At 40.0% G+C, this 16,819-nt stretch overlaps 1 protein-coding gene across 1 annotated transcript in view; it reads right to left on the bottom strand.

Moving 5' to 3' along the window:
- CNN1 (calponin 1) overlaps positions 1 to 16,336 on the bottom strand; it is a 39,870-nt gene extending 23,534 nt beyond the window's left edge. Inside the window, exon 1 of the mRNA XM_034434509.3 lies at positions 16,082 to 16,336. Within this exon, the coding sequence (XP_034290400.1) occupies positions 16,082 to 16,144 (63 nt within the window). The 5' untranslated portion in view covers positions 16,145 to 16,336. The remainder of the gene's footprint in view (positions 1 to 16,081) is intronic.
- Between the last annotated feature and the right edge of the window lie 483 nt (positions 16,337 to 16,819).

The following is a 16,819-nucleotide window of genomic DNA, read 5'->3' as shown; positions in this document are numbered from 1 at the left end:
CCTCCATGGCACATAGTGACCTTTCTGTGAGAAAGATAAAAATTGGTGGACAGCTTCTGCCAAAAATAAATGAACAAGCTGTCAAGAAATGTGCTGCAGACTACCAAGGCCACAAAAGCCTTGGAAAAGATGTTCAAATGCCATGGTATGTCTATACCTACAAAGATCAGAATCAGGCAAACAATGGTATTCCCTGTGACACTTAATAGAAGTGAAAGTTGGACTTTAAATAAGCAGGTCAGGAAGAGCATAGACACCTTTGAAGTTTGGTGTTGGAGAAGACTCTGGAGAATAGCATGGATAAGAAAACAAACCAATGGATCATTGAACAAATCAACCCAGAGTTCTCGTGAGAAGTACAAATGACAAGACTCAAATTATCTTGCTTAGGACATACCATATTTTTTGGAGTATAAGACGCACCTACCTTTTCTGGGTTGTTGTTTTTTAAAAAAAAGTTTTTATTTTTTATTTTTTAGACAAACACACATACAAACATACAATGTATTTTCTTTGAACAGAATATTTGGCTGGTTCACAAATTTAAACAATGTTTAGTCATTTCAATTAAATTTACAATTTCTATATTTCCTTTTTGCCATATTTATTCCTCATCTATTTTTTTTAAAAAACCAATATTACCCTTCATCCTCATCTCTAATCTTAACCAAATTCAATTTTTTCCTTTCTATTCTATATTATACCCCTTCCCATTGTCATCTATTTTTATATCCATCCTCACATTGATTATTGATTATGTATATCATAATCAATGTGGGTGAATTATATAATATTACAATTCTTTAATACAAATTCAACATTTTAATATAAAACAATTAGTTATATAACTATCTTTTTTGTATATTAATCAATATGAACATGAATATTCCAATTATTTCCATGCAATCCAATTTCTTACAAATCAATTAATTATATTTACCAATAATAATAAACCAAATAATTTTCCCCTCTTATGTTACTCATTTTCACATCTTAAATTCCCAATAACCCACATAGTTTTCCCCATATAATCCTCCAAATCACAACTTAATCATTTCTACTTTCATCACAATATATAATTAAAAATATTTCAATCATTACAATTTCCCTAATTAAATTTTAAAATGTTCTAGCTGTTATCCAAGCTTTTTTTTTAAATTTGATTTATATGCCACCCTTCTCCAGAGACTCAGGGTGGCTTACAATGCGTTAAGCAATAGCCTTCATACTTTTGTATATTTATACAAAGTCAGCTTATTGCCCCCACAAACTGGGTCCTCATTTAACCTACTTTAGAAAGGATGGAAGGCTGAGTCAACCTTGAGCCTGGTGAGATTCGAACTTACAGTTATTGCAAGCTATAATTTAATCCTTTTTACTTTCACCACCATATATCATTAAAGGTATTTCAATTGTTACAGTTTATACTTATTCATATTTCTAAAAAAAATAAAAAAATAAAAACTTATCATTATCTAGATTTCAAAAATACAAAGACAAATATTCCAATTATTCATTTCATTTTTACAATCATGATTTCCCATTTAATTTTATTACTATTCATATTTCAATTCTAAATATGTATAACATTTTTCTCTTTCATTTCTTTTTCTTTTTCTCCCCATTTTTATTTTTGCCTTTTTCTTTTTCCTTTTTTCCTTTTGTGTTTTAAAATCTTGAACTCTCCTCTTTTGCCCTAAATTTCCCATTGTTTGCACCTACCTTTTTTGGTGAGGAAAAAGAAGAAAAATAAATCTCCCTCTGCCGCTGCCTAATTTTGCCTCGTTGCAGCAAACAGCCTGCTTTACTTTCAGTTTCGCTTTCAGCATAGTTTGATTAGCACAAGGAGAAAAAAAATCTGCTCTAGCACTCTTTGCAGCAAGCAGCAGAGCCATGCGCAAAACAGCTGAGAGCAAATCAGCTGAGAGTCGGGAGGCCAATCTAATCAACTTGTGCTAATTAGCCTATGCTGCAGCTGAAAGGAGCTTTTTTTTCTTGCTGTTTGCTTGCAAGGAGGTAACTGCTGCGAGGCACAGGCCAAAGGGTGGGGGCTGGCGGGTGGGTGGGGCTAGATTCGGTGTATAAGATGCACCCAGATTTTCACCTCCTTTTTGGGGGTAAAAGGGTGCTCTTATACTCCGAAAAATACGATCTATACAAACACCTAACTCTCTGAAGAAGGCTCTAATGCTGACAAAGATGGAAGGATAGAGAAGAAGGAAACAACCAATAGCAGTGGATGGACACCGTTACAATTATTATTATTATTATTATTATTATTATTATTATTATTATTATTATTTATTGAATTTGTATACCGCCTTACTCCCGAAGGACTCAGGGCGGTGAACAGCCAAAAGATAAAATACATATAATACAAATTTTAAAAAACCATTAAAATACAATTAAATAAATTGGCCCAAAGAACAAAATTTAAAACACCCCACATTTACAAGACAAATTTAAAATTTAAAAAATTTAAAAAACAGTTTAAAAGAGAGGTTAGGCCAGGCCAGCCTGCTGGAATAGGAATGTTTTGAGGGCACGTCGGAAAGCACGCAGATCCGGGATCCTCCGACTCTCCGGGGGGAGCTCGTTCCAGATGGCGGGTGCCCCCACAGAGAAGGCTCTCCCCCTGGGGGCCACCAGTCGACACTGTCTGACCAACGGCACCCTAAAAAGCCCCTCTTTATGGGAGCGTACTGGTCGGTGAGAGGCTACTGGTGGCAGAAGGCGGTCTCGTAGATACCCCGGTCCTAAGCCATAGAGCGCTCTAAAGGTGGTAACCAAAACCTTGAAGTGCACCCGGAAGACCACCGGGAGCCAGTGCAGCTCACGCAGGAGTGAGGGCACCATTGGGAGACCTGAAGAAAACCTATCTATCTGGCTGCTCTGAGTATAAAATGACTCAATGGCACATAATCAATCAGTCAGTCAGTCAATCTCTAGAGCTGAAACATTAGTTACAGGTATACTTTCCTCACTTTTGAAAAAGGAAGCATGTTAAAGTAATGTGCAAATCAACATTCTGGAGTGTGATTTGTGAGTGAACATTCTGGAGTATGGTTTGGAGCAAACATTTGCATGTAATATGCATAATACAAAGTGATTACAGGGCACAGATAGAAGAGTAGCTTCTTTAAACCCTTGTCATGGTCTGACCATTCTCTCCTTCAATTTGACCTTCAAACTGTTACACCCCACCGCAGGGAGGCGGAACCAACTAGGTGGTTCCGCCCCAGGCGCCTGATGGATCCTGATAAATTCCAGACAGAGCTTGGGCCATTCCCTGAGGCTCTGGCTCACGACCCATCTGAAGACCTGGTGGCCGCCTGGGATAGGGCATCTGCTGGAGCTTTGGACTGTGTCATGCCTTTGCGGCCTCTGACCCGCCGCCAATCTCACTTAGCTCCCTGGTTCTCCGAGGAGCTGAGGGAGATGAAGCGCCGGAAAAGACGCCTAGGGAGCAGTTGGAGGGCTAGCCTTTCCGAATCCGACCAAACACTGGTAAGGTCTCATATTAAGACCTACCAAGTGGCGATAAAAACAGCAAAGTTTAATTATTTTTCCATTCTTATCGCATCTGCAGATAACCGCCCAGCCACCCTGTTCAGGGTGACCCGCTCCCTGCTCCATCCGGGAGCGCAGGAGGACCCCTTGGAAGGCAGGGCTGAGGATTTTGTGCAGTATCTGCATGACAAAGTCGCTCAAATTCGGGAAGGCCTGGACTCTGACTGGGTAGATACAGGCGGGGTGACGGAGACAGGTCTTGAGAGCGTTATCTGGGAGGAGTTTGACCCAGTTTCCTCTCTGACCGGTCACAGTTTGTGTTGATGGGAGGCCAGAGGTCAACCCCGAGGCGCCTTGTATGTGGGGTGCCACAGGGGTCGGTCCTCTCACCCCTTCTGTTCAACATTTATGTTGAAGCAGCTGGGTGAGATCATCCGTGGTTTCGGAGTGAAGTACCATCAGTACGCTGATGACACTCAGCTGTACATCTCTACCACGGACCACCCCAATGATGCCCTTGACGTGATGTCCCAGTGTCTGGAAGCCGTACGGATCTGGATGGGGAGAAACAGGCTCAAGCTCAACCTACCCAAGACCGAGTGGCTGTGGCTTCCGGCGTCCCGATATAGTCAGTTGGTGCCATCTCTGACTATTGGGGGTGAGTCGTTGGCCCCCACAGAGAGGGCTCGCAACTTGGGTGTCCTCCTGGATGCACGGCTGTCTTTAGAAGAGCATGTGACGGCTGTGGCCAGGGGGGCTTTTTATCAGGTTCACCTGATTCGCCAGTTGCGTCCCTTTCTGGATCGGGATTCCTTATGCATGGTCACTCATGCCCTCGTCACTTCCCGCCTGGACTACTGCAATGCTCTCTACATGGGGCTCCCCTTGAAGAGCACCCGGAGGCTCCAAATGGTCCAGAATGTGGCCACGCGGGTGATTATGGGAGCGTCATGGCGCTCCCATGTAACACCTCTCCTGCGTGAGCTGCACTGGCTCCCGATGGTCCTCCGGGTGCAATTCAAGGTGTTGGTGACCACCTTTAGAGCGCTCCATGGCTTAGGGCTGGGATATTTACGGGACCGCCTTCTGCCACCGAGAGCCTCCCACCGGCCAGTACACTCCCACAGAGAGGGGCTCCTCCAGGTGCCATCGGCCAAACAATGCCAACTGGCGGCCCCCAGGGGGACAGCTTTCTCTGTGGGAGCACCTGTCCTCTGGAACGAGCTCCCCCCGGAGATACGGATGATTCCAGACTTACATACTTTCTGTCGGGCCCTTAAAAGCTTTTTATTTCATCAAGTCAGGTTGGCCTAATCTCTCCAATTGTGTATTTTAATTTGGATTTTTAATGGGGGATTTTAACTGTCGGGCCAAATTGTTTAATTCATTTTTAAATTGTTTTTATATTTTGTATTTGATGTTTTTTACTTCTGGCTGTTCACCACCCTGAGTCCTTCAGGAGAAGTTCGGTATATAAATTTAAATATTAAATTAAATTAAATTAAGTACTTAAATCCAAGTAAAGAGTTAAAAAGCAAGCATAAACATTCTCAAGAAAAAACACAAGGAAAGTTGCTTGAAATCAGGAAGAACTAGAGGGGAGAGATCAGGTCTGAAAGATCAATATAAAACTAGAAAGGAATGTACAAATCAGAGACCTGGCTGTCTCCTAGCAAAACTATATTTTTCCCCCAAGTAAGACTGCCACCATTAGGAGACTAAATATTTAGGAAAAGGCAAGCTGTTCTATTTCATCTTAAATAAAAGGGAAGACTGTGTTTGATCTCACTGATGTCCTGATTGCATCCCTCCCCAGCACTGTTCTTCTCCATTCTTGGTGCTTGGCATGAATGCCTTAGATGAGAACAAGAACTCGTATGCATTCCTGGGGCCTTTCCACTCTCTGGATATGAGGCAGTTTCATACCATCAGCTGTGCCAGGGAGCTCTGCCAATCCAAACACGCTGTGTCCCCTCTACAAGGAATTCACCAAACTTGGGAGAAAAATGGAGGACATACTTGTCGCAGATCCACAAAGATTTATCTCTTGGTTGCGATGTTTCAAAGATCAGGCCTAGCTAAATGGAGGCAGGACTTATGTGGAAGTTTAGTAAATGGAGGACTATGTGTTTAGCCTGCTGTCAAGACTCACTTATTTGTTCCTTTTTAATCTTCCTCAGAGAATGAACTAGATGTTACAGAAACAAAAAAAAAATGAAGAAGGAAAGTAGCACAGTGTTGGCACTGTTTATCTGTTACATTATAAGAACAGCTTTCACTGCTGTGCCCAACATTACACTATTACACATGTAATAGTGATTAGACTGGAAAAAGCAATGTTAAGAATTCTATTTTGATGTAATAGAATAATAATTCTATTATTCATGTGAGTCAGCTAAACTTATTTTCTTTGTTTAATTATAGGAATTTATCATATAGCTATATTTGGATTTATCAGCAGGTGATCTAGGAACATCAAAAGGGAAATCTCTATTAGCAACTTTTCATTGGGTTATTTGTAACTGTTGTGAGCTGCCCAGAGTCACTTTGGTGAGATGGGCAGCTATACAAATCAAATAAATAAACCACAAAAGCTGTGGGGAAAAAAATACTGTAATGCAGTTTGCCTTCAGGTATATGTCTCACAGAATCAAGATAGCATTATATTTCAGTGTAAGTACCCCATTGCTCTTCTTACAAAAGTTAAATATATCATCGAGATCAGATCCATGGCTATTTATATTTTTTATATTGTAATTTCTACATTAAATTTTACTATGGCTAAAGTATCAGCTGTTCAATCAAATGCTTTCTTTCTTCTTCCCTTCTCTCTCCCTTTTTCATTTTGTATCATGCACTGTAGCTTTTTTATCTTTTGGTGCATATGGAGCATTTACAAAAATTGAAGCATAAGTGTTAAAAAATAATCAAATTCATGTTAAGCCAGTATTCATTCCACTGTTTTGATTTAGAGTGATGAAAGTTAAATGCTTCGAATATTTTGGATTTGGATTTATTTATCACTAAATTCTTAGCATTTTCAAACCCCAAATCATGGAACTTTCCAAACTTTATGGGAGCTGTACTTTCCTTAAAATGCCTGGAGTATTTTCAGTTGTACCCTGGGAGGCAGGGGCTATTTAGAAGTATGGGACGTAATTACTTAGGCTCATTGTTAAGAACCAAGAGAAGTGAAATCTCCTGGGTAATATCATGAACTTTTCATACAAACTGGCTGGTGCCTGAAATAATTCTAAAGCATACCATGGGTAGAAAGTATCTGATATGCCTGTATTAAGTAATAGAAGTACTCATCTGACCTTATGCAAATAGGCATAATTCACACAATCTGAATACTGCAGAAATTAGTTGCAATTGCAAATATGTGGACCCAGGGTTCTGTGAATGAAAGGAAAAAATGAAGCTTATCTATATATTGCATAGGATGTTTAGGCAGAAAGAATGAAAACTTAGATCCAAGGATGAAGATATGGGCCTCTGCTGTTAAAGATGTTAAAATATTTATATGGAACTGTGTAATTTGTGTTGTGGCTAATCCAAACTCAGGTTTCAACTGTCAAGTTGATCCATGCAGATTACAGTTTGAAACTGAACATAACAATTGCATCTACTTTCAACATACTAATTCCTGGAAGGATTTTGAACATTGGATTATGTACTCTAAAATAATTAATTGGGTAAATGTCCAAACTCACAACTATCAAACAAATGAATCAGTTCTAAAATCAAACTAGAATGTAATTCTTCCACTCTCATATTCACATTTTAAAAGAGAAAATATTAGAGCTACTATACTTGAATGCAGAAATCAAGATGTCATTACAAGTACTAGATTCTTGTAAAAAGCTATAGAAACATCTGATTATTTCCAGCTATCTAGGCATTTTCCCAATGTCTGCACTCCAGATATGGTAGCATTAGGGAATACCAGCACATCAAGAGAGAAGCAACTTAGTGATAACAAGCAGGAACTGGCTATCAAGCCAAACACCTTCTTCCTTTATCAATTACCATCAACTCCTGCTTTGGATAGTCCCTCAATGATATATTGCTGATTAGTATTAATGTTTATGCGGTGCAGAAGGAACGTTGCAAAACTTTCTTTTGGTCTCTACTCCAAAATCTACAAAGGGCCCATGAAGGGACTGCTTGAAAAGTCAGCTAGTGTGACAATATATCCTTGTACAAACTAGGCTTGGGTGCAATTTTAGAGAGGCAATAAATACTAATTTATGGGTTCCAGGTTGTGGAGCTACAAGAAATGCAGGCAAAATTGTTGGAAGCTTTAGCTTTTGTGACTGATTATCTGAATTTATCACATGGTGTTAATGGGACATAGTTCTCACAGGAATGCCTGTCACAGACTGTTCTCTCTTTTAAACTTTGCTTTTGACCTAAGAAGGGGAAGCAAATTTGGATCGGGATGTATTCCAAACAATCTCTGACAGCAGCTTCACAGATGCAAACAATTGCAAGTCATGGATATCAAGCAAAAATGTTGCCAATAGCAGCAGCTTCTCATGCCAAGCACTGTAAACATTGTGCTAGAAACTTCTCTTGCATTCTTAAAATCATCTCTAATACTTTCATTTCTTCTGCTCCACAGCAAGGGTCATGCCACGTTTGGTAAAATGAAGGCAACAGTATTGACATTTCATAAGGAAACTAGAGTCTGTAATGTTAATAAAGAAAGAGGAGGATCCCTCTGAATCAGACACCATTGAAGGAGATTTGGGTCCAGGAACATTTTCTAGATAAGCCATTCCATGCGTGCTTGTTGCTTTGTCCTGATCAGCTCCAGATTATATCTGAAACTTTCACATATATTAAAAGATTTCAGTTTGTGTGCTTGGTTTGGTGAGGGTGATTCCTGTCCCTTCATACTTGCCCATTCTGATTACATAGATTTTTTTTCCATTTTTCTAATAACATTTAATTTAAAAAATCCTCCTGCCCATTTTTTCTGCGGAACATGTTGCTTATGCAGCAGTTCTTTATAAAGCAGTCCCTTTATAACAACAATCAAGTCCATCTTTTGCCTTCCTAACAAAAAATATTTATTTATTTTCCAAGACCAATTTTTAAAAGAAGACACTATTGTAACACAACAAATATACAACCACAGTGTAAAATAAATAACAACAAACACTTCTAGAGAAAAGCCTGAAGCAATAATGTAAGAGAGGAACCAGATTATTTCTGCAAGTCATGGCTATTGTTAAAAAGGTAGCAGCCTTTTTGGACATAGCGGAAGGAGCAGTTAAGATGACTTGGTATTACAAGATGCAATACAATGCAAGAGATGAAATGTACCTCATAAGGACCAAGAAGAATGTGTTTGGAAAACAATAGGCTCAGCTCATCTGAAGGGCTTTAAAGTAAAACTGGAGGGGGAAGGAGACCAATTTTTAGGACAAAAACCAAAGCATAAACACTAAGAAAACAAATCAGAGTAACATAAAATAGTAACAGAGTTGGAAGGGACCTTGTAGGTCTTCTAGTCCAACCCTCTGCTCAAGCAGGCAACCCTATACCATTATAGCATCTAGTCCCCTAATCATCTTTGTTGTTGTTCTCTGCATTCTTTCTAGAGTTTTATTCTGAGGTGATGAAAACTGGAAGCAACATTCCAAGTGTGGTCTTACCAAGGCATTATAAAGTGGTATAAACACTTTGTGTGGTCTTGATTCTATAATTCTGTTAATGCAGCTGGGCTTCCATTGCCAGTGCAGACAACGAGGAAGAGGGGGGTTGAGAAGGAAGGGGCACTCAGATACATTGACAGAAGATGCAGGAAGCAAATATAGGGTCAACATAAAGGGCTCAGATGCCTGTACACTAATGCTAAAAGTATGGGAACAAACACAGAGAACTTGGAAGTCTTGGTATATGAGAGCAGATACTATATTGTTCCTTTTACTGAAACCTGGTGGGATGAAACCCATGATTGAAACATACTGTTAGAAGGATATAAACTGCAACAGACTCAACAAAAGAGGAGGAGGATTTGCATTGTACATAAAGAATTACTATACCTCTACAGAAATATTCACAATATCAAGGATGAAAACCTTCTTGAAAGTATTTGGGTGAATATTAGAGGAAAAAGAAACAATATTGTTATAGGTTATGTACTATAGGCCACCTAACCAAGTAGAGGAAATAGATTAACTTTTAGCTAATTAGTAAATTGAGGTATACAGGAACCACACCACTGTAATAATTGGGAGACTTTAGCTACCCTGACATCATCTGGGAGACAAACTCTGCAGCAAGTGGGAAATCAAACAGGCTCCTGATGTGCCTAGCTGACAACTTTGTCATGGAAAGATAGGGGAGGGAAATAGAGGGTCAGTTATACTAGACTTAATTTTAATAAAAGGGTTAAGTTCATTAAGGGAACTTTGGGGGATAGTGACCGTGTCATTCTAGAACTTGCCATAATGCAAGCACAGGAAATTGAATCAAGTCAGACTAATGTTTTAGATTTTAAGAGAGTTGACTTCAACAAGCTAAGAGAGAGATTAGGAAGAATTTCATGGATGGAAATCCTAAAGGGGAAAGCAACTCAAGATGCTTGGGAAACTGAAAAATGAGATTATAAAAGCCCAATCTGACACAATACCATAGAGAAAGAAAAACGACACCCAGATGAAATCAGCCTAGTTGCATAAAGACTGCACTTCAACAAACTGAAAGAAAAAAAGGACAAGTATTAAAAAATGGACAGAGGGACATATAACTACCATGTTTCCCTGAAAATAAGTCCCTGTCTTATATTTTTTTGAACCCTGAAATAAGTGCTTGGCCTTATTGCCAGCCCGATTGGGCTTATTATCAGGGGATGTCTTATTTTGGGGAAAACAGGGTAATAGCCCCAAATAGTCCCAATCTGCAAGGATAAAGCCAGGGAAGCTAAGGCTTTGAATAAACTAAGACTTGCAACAAATGCCAAATATAACCAAAAAAGGTTGGAGGAACTTGTGGAGCTTTTTCTTCTTATTTTGGAGGAAATAAGAAGAAAGTCAAGGAAATGATCCATCCACTAATGGGAGAAAATGACAAGAAGGTGATGGCAGGGAGAAAGCAGAACTGCTTAATTCCTTCTTTGCATCTGTCTTTACACATAAGGAAAAAATAGACCAGCCTATCAAAAGCAGCACCCAGGGAAATGGAACAGGAATACAGGTGAAAATGGGCAAAAATTAGCAAGAGAACAGCTATCCATTTTAGATGTTCAAATCACATGGATCAGATAGTTCACATCCCAAGGTTCTGAAGGAGCTGGCAGATATGACCTCTGATCCGCTGAATAAAATCTTTCAGAACTCCTGGAACATGGGGGAAATGCTAGAGGATTGGAAACGAATTGATGTGGTTTAACTTTGCAAAAAAGGGAAAAAGTGGAACCAGGAAACTGCAGACCAATCTGCTTGATATCAATTCCTGGGAAAATCCTGGAAAAGAAACAGCAGATTTCTGAGTGCTTAGAAATGAACAGAGCAATAGAAGCCAGCATGAGTTTGTTAAAAACAGAAGATCATGCTAGACAAACATTATTGCTTTCTTTGATAAAGTGATTAAATTAGTGGATCAAGGAAACACTGTGGATATAGTATACTTGGACTTCAATAAGGCATTTGATAAAGTAGGCTACAGCCTACTTCTTAGAACAATGTGAGATAGGCAGTACTACCACCAGATGGATTTGCAGTTGGCTGACCAACTGCACACAGCATGTGGTCCTCAATGGAACTACATCTACATGGAGGGAAGCATGCAGTGGGGTAATTCAAGGTTCTGCATTGGGCTCAGTACTCTTCAACATCTTCATAATTAACCTAGATGAGCAGATAAAAAGGGAACTCATCAAATTTGCAGATGATACCAAGCTGTAAGGAATTGTTAACACTTTGGAAGAGACACTCAAGAGTCAGAAGGATCTTGACAGACTTGAGCATTGGGAATCCAACAAAATGCAATTCAGTGGTGAAAAAAATAAGATCCTGCACATAGGCAGGAAAAACCAAATGTACAGGTACAGAATAGGCAGTATCTGACTCAACATTAGTACTTGTGAAAGGGATCTAGGTGTCTTGATGGGGCAACACTTAAGTATGATCCAGCAATGTGCTACAACTGCCAAAAAAAGCCCAATAGAAGGATAGCATCAGGATTATGAGAAGTGATAGTACTGCTTTATACTGCAGTGGTGGAATATTGCATCCAATACTGATCACCAAGATACAAAAAAAGATGCTGAGGCCCTAGAAAGAGTGCAGAGAAGAGCAACAAAGAGAATAAGGGGCCTGGAGATTAATTCATACAATGAATGGCTAAGGGAATTAGGTATGTTTAACCTAATGAAGAGAAGGCTTAGGGATGACATGATAGCTGTCTTCCAATACTTGAAGGACTGCCACAGGGAAGAGTGTCCAATACTTGAAGGACTGCCACAGGGAAGAGTGTCCAATACTTGAAGGACTGCCACAGGGAAGCAGCTGAGGGCAGGACAAGGAGCAATGGATGGAAGCTTGTTAAAAAGACACCCAACCTGGAAGTAAGAAGAAATTTCCTGACAGTGAGGACAATTAATAATTGGAATAGCTTGCCTCCAAGAATTGTGGGTGCTCCATCACTGGATGTTTTCAAGAAAAGATTGGACAGCCATTTGTCTGGGATGAAATAAGGACTCCTGCCTTGGGCAAGTGGTTGAACTAGAAGACCTCCAAGGTCCCTTCCAGCCTTACGATCCTGTAAGTTCTGTCCTCCATTTATTATATAGAGGCAGTTAGTAGTACCTGTGAAACATATACAAATCTGATTTTCATGAGGAAAATCTCCTTTACATATTCTCCTGAGAAATTAAAGTCACTGCTTTTTGTTTGCTACCATTTCGATTCAACGGTTCTACAAAAGCTATCTGTTAAGATAGCTCCCATTTTGGCAGCCTTTTTCCAGATTCTGGAGGCAGAAAACAACCGAAAACAATCTCTAGGGGTATACTGTAGTAACTCCCTGTAGCACCTGGGAATATTTTTGTCTAATATTTGCACTAAGATATAGTATGGTAGTATTCCAAAGCTACTGAAAATGGATGTTCTAATGTATACTTAATTTTAAGTTCAGATGCACAATGTTTAACCTTCTCTATATTTAATCACAATCTAATGATAGAAAAACATGCAAGTTTCCATGTTTTTTTTCCCCTTATTATGGGGATGTTTGAAAGAACTGGAGATATTTGAACTTTAATTATGTTTGCTCTTTTTGTGACTTCTTAGTGGATTATTCTGCCTGAAAGTTCTAGAATTATAGAATTCAGTTATTTTGAAGTCTTACATCAACTGAAAGTGTTAAATTTTGCTTCTTTGCTTGTAGATCTTTGAGATGAAGATTGAAACAAAATACAAAATATACAAAATATGTGCACAGGGCACCAGACACCTATGTAATTGGAAAAAAGTTTGGTATTTTAAAAACTGAATGGTTTTTTTAAAAAATTCGTTCTGGATGTTAGGATCCATAATTGTTCTTAAAGGATACTGATTTTTTCTTAAGAACAGAAAAAATATTATCACAATTAAATATTTCAGAGTAACCAACTTGCACAGGATGAAAGGGAGAAAGGTACCACTTCTCCTTCAGGAGGTCTGATTCTTTTATTCCAGAATTCACAAAAAATATTTTATTTTGATGGCTACAGATGGCATCTATATCCTGAAGGATGGACTTTTGTCTATATATCTGTGTGCATATAAGGGTATGCGTGCACACATACATATACATACACACGTGTGTGAAGGCTATGTTGGTGGCTTCTCTTACCTGGTATCTCAGTGCAGCCCCTCTGCTGTCTGTTAAAATGTACACCCTGCCCAGCCATGCCCTTATTTAGAACTAGCCTCCAAAGAAACCCCAAAACTGACCATATATGGTGAGTCTGTTGCTGCCGAGGCTCCAGCAAGACAGACCAGAGAGGAGCTGTGGAGGGGGAGGGAAGAGACTGGTCTTTGGCTAGAACCAGCCCTCATGGGAAAGGCAGGGCACCAAGAGAGAAATCAGGGCCTCCTGGCCAATCCACAGAGGCTCTGCTCTCTCTAGTCAGTGAGGAACTGCTAGGGAAGCTGTCTTATCCCCAGTCAAGCCATGGTCAATCTAGTTCAGTGACTGGGGATAGGATGCATTCCTAAATTGTTCCTGACCGATTAGGGAGTCATTTGGAGATGCCAAGTCTGAAACCCAGGACCTTTGATGTGCAATTCATTGACTCTCTGGACAGTATCTAAAGGATATGCTGATCAGAGCTGGACAGCTGCTCTGACATCCAGGGATGTAGATGAGTGCTCCCCACACAGATTCAAACAGTCAGGCTAAGTTACAAAAAAAAAAAAAAAAAAAAAGCCTGCTGATAATACATCAGCTCTTGCTCCCAATGTGATTTAGAATAAAAGGTCATAGACAAGGAGGCAGCAAAAGATAACAAAGTCCTAACTTGAAGGCCTGCCAAGCATCTAAGAGCTGTTTCTGCTAAGGACAGAGGTGTAGGACACTTTCCTGCCTAATAACTTGATCACAATCCTCATAGTCCTGATGATGTTTTCCCTCACAAATCATAAAATGAAAGGAAGAACACAAGTCTAGGGTGATCTTCTGCAGGGAATCTTTCTGTTCAATTGTAACTATGCAGCATCTTACTGGTGGGAAGAAAGGGTATTGGGAGAACATAAACAAATCAGCCATGGTCATTCCCTCAGTTTCTTTTATTTTAATTATGTTTTCCGTTCTGGAAACCACCTAAAATAGCAACTAAGGGTCCTTTCAAAATTAGCGGTTTGTCTCCCCCCATGATTCAAGTAATAGCTCTATGTGTGCTGTTTTCCATTCTACCTTCCAAATGGCGCCTCAGACCAATAATCTGAAGTGGCTGCCTCACTATGTGAAGAGTCATTGAAAGCAAATGGGAGTTCCATCACATCATGGCTTCCTGGGCTTCCTGCTATTTTGCTAATCCATTGAAAGCCCATCAATCATCTCATCTCTGAGAGCTGAGGCAAGAAAAGACTCATGCACATAGTAACAGGGTTCCCTGAACATGCTAAGCTGTAATTACTCAGCCTCTATGGAGTGGAACACATGACTTATGGAATAGCATGTTCATAAAATCATACAACAAAAGAGTTGGAAAGGATCTTGGGGATCGTCTAGTCCAAACCCATGATTATAGCAGGAATTTATTACTGCAGCATCCCCAATAGATGAACCTTTGATTTCTGTTTAAACAACTCTAGCAAGGGAGAGCCCAACATCTCTCAAGAGACGTGGGAATCCTGTTGGTTCTCGTGTCTCAAATCTCACCTCCAAATTAACTGGTGTGATGTAGGCCTGTAGGAAGAGATTTTATGCAGACAGAGGCACAAAATACCTCTGTATGCAATCTGTGTATGTATACATTAAGATGGGAAACAAACATTGCAATAGCAAAGGCTCATTACGAGTCACCTCTGAACCTCCAAAGTTCAGTCTGATCAATGCTTTGTTGCAAGACTGCTTGGGATTCCATATATACCAGCTTAAATATACCAAAATTAATTTTTGGAAACAATAAAAAGATCAATAGCAAAGAAATCAGAACTGTAGTCTAAAGTTGACTTATTTTGAATTAAGTTCTGTGTACATCAGAACCCACTATAAAAACTAATTTTATATTTATTGGGGGGGAGGAATCAGGGTTGTCCTCAGGGTTCTGGAGCAGCAGCTCTTTTAAACTGCTTCTGTAATTGTGACAGGTGCCCAGCATTCCCCAACCTGGTGCCGTCCAAATATATTGTTCATATTAGTGAACAACTCTCATAGGGTGGGAGGATGCTGGGCCAGGGATTGGAATTGTGTGTTGATTGTCTGGAAGTGAGGTTTGTTGAATTCAGTGGCCATTACTTAATATTTAAAGCACAGCTATAAACCTCCACTGGCCGGAATGTTTATTCACATGACCAAAAGCTATCCTCTGAGGGTTCAACAAACAGACCTTATAAATATCATGAAACAGAGAATCAGAACCCTCATGTGTAAAATTCTCTTTCTATACTGTTAAGGGACAAAAGTTGCATCATAACTATTATTCTGTATCTGTATCTGTAAAATGGGTTAATCATAACTTTCCAGACAAAGAATAGAATTAGTAAAAATGCAGCTTTTTCTTTCACTATTCCATTCTCCTATGCCTGCTCCAAAGTTTACAGTTTTCCAAGCCTCAGTCCACCTCTTGCCTGTAATATTAGGATATGGGAGAACATTAGTTTGCAACATGGAAATTGAAAGGAGAGGGTGTCTGTGAAATGCTTGGAATGCTTGAGAGGAGCTGCACCAAAGCAGTGCAATTCTCTCCCTTCGTGCCTGGATTTTTCATAGAGGCAAACAGTCCTTTGCACTTCTCCAGTCCTATGACTGATTCAATCCCATCCCCGACTTGAAAAAGTACCATTCCATGTGGTACTCGAAATCCCTCTCTCACACACGTACAAACACCTAGCATCTTGGCTACCCTTACCTTACTCTTGACTTCAGCTGACATGCCGTAGGCTGGGCCCCTGTTGAAATGTGTTGCAGACATGACGGAGAGGGGGGGTGTGGTATTGTTGCTCAGTGCGGTTCTCTGCTTCCCTAGTTGCACGTCAGGTCTGACTCTCCAGAGTTTTCACTGCAAGAGTTTAAAAACTCTTTGCTCTGGCACTCTCCCCCTCCTCCGGTCTGAGGAGTTCTTCTATTGGCTAGGCTGCGTGGCCAATCGCCACCTGCCAAGGATGCTGATGTCAGCCTGATGGTATTAAGAAGCAATGGTGTCATTTTTTCCACCTTGAGGGGCTTGGGGGGCATCCAGTTTTGTTGCTGACTCGATTTCCTGATGGATGGAGATTCTAAATATTTACAGAAGCCCAAGCATGTGTGAAATGGGGAAATGCTGATAGATCTGATTGGCAGAGCATCCCCTGCCCACAGTTTTTTCTTCCTCCCAACTTGCCTGCTCCACTACTTCTGTATTACTCCATTTCTAGTTCTTGCTTCCATGTAGCCCTCCTGCCTTTCATAATTCCCTCCCCTCTCTCCTTTGTAGTAGCTTCTAGCATTAAGACCACTCGCTTTCCTTTTCATGCATCCAAGCATCAAAAGAATGAGTTAGAAAAACAAAATCCAGTCACTCAGAGGGCAGCCCTGTCTGACCAAGCCTCCTTGACTCTACACTAGTTCCTTTTGCTTTGTCTTCTTCTCTGAGTTTTGGGTCTCTCGG

Source organism: Pantherophis guttatus, chromosome 2 (genome assembly GCF_059756535.1).
Source record: "Pantherophis guttatus breed Tessera chromosome 2, ASM5975653v1, whole genome shotgun sequence".
In the NCBI taxonomy this organism is placed as follows: Eukaryota; Metazoa; Chordata; class Lepidosauria; order Squamata; family Colubridae; genus Pantherophis; species Pantherophis guttatus.
This window is presented reverse-complemented; position numbering and strand designations above follow the sequence as displayed.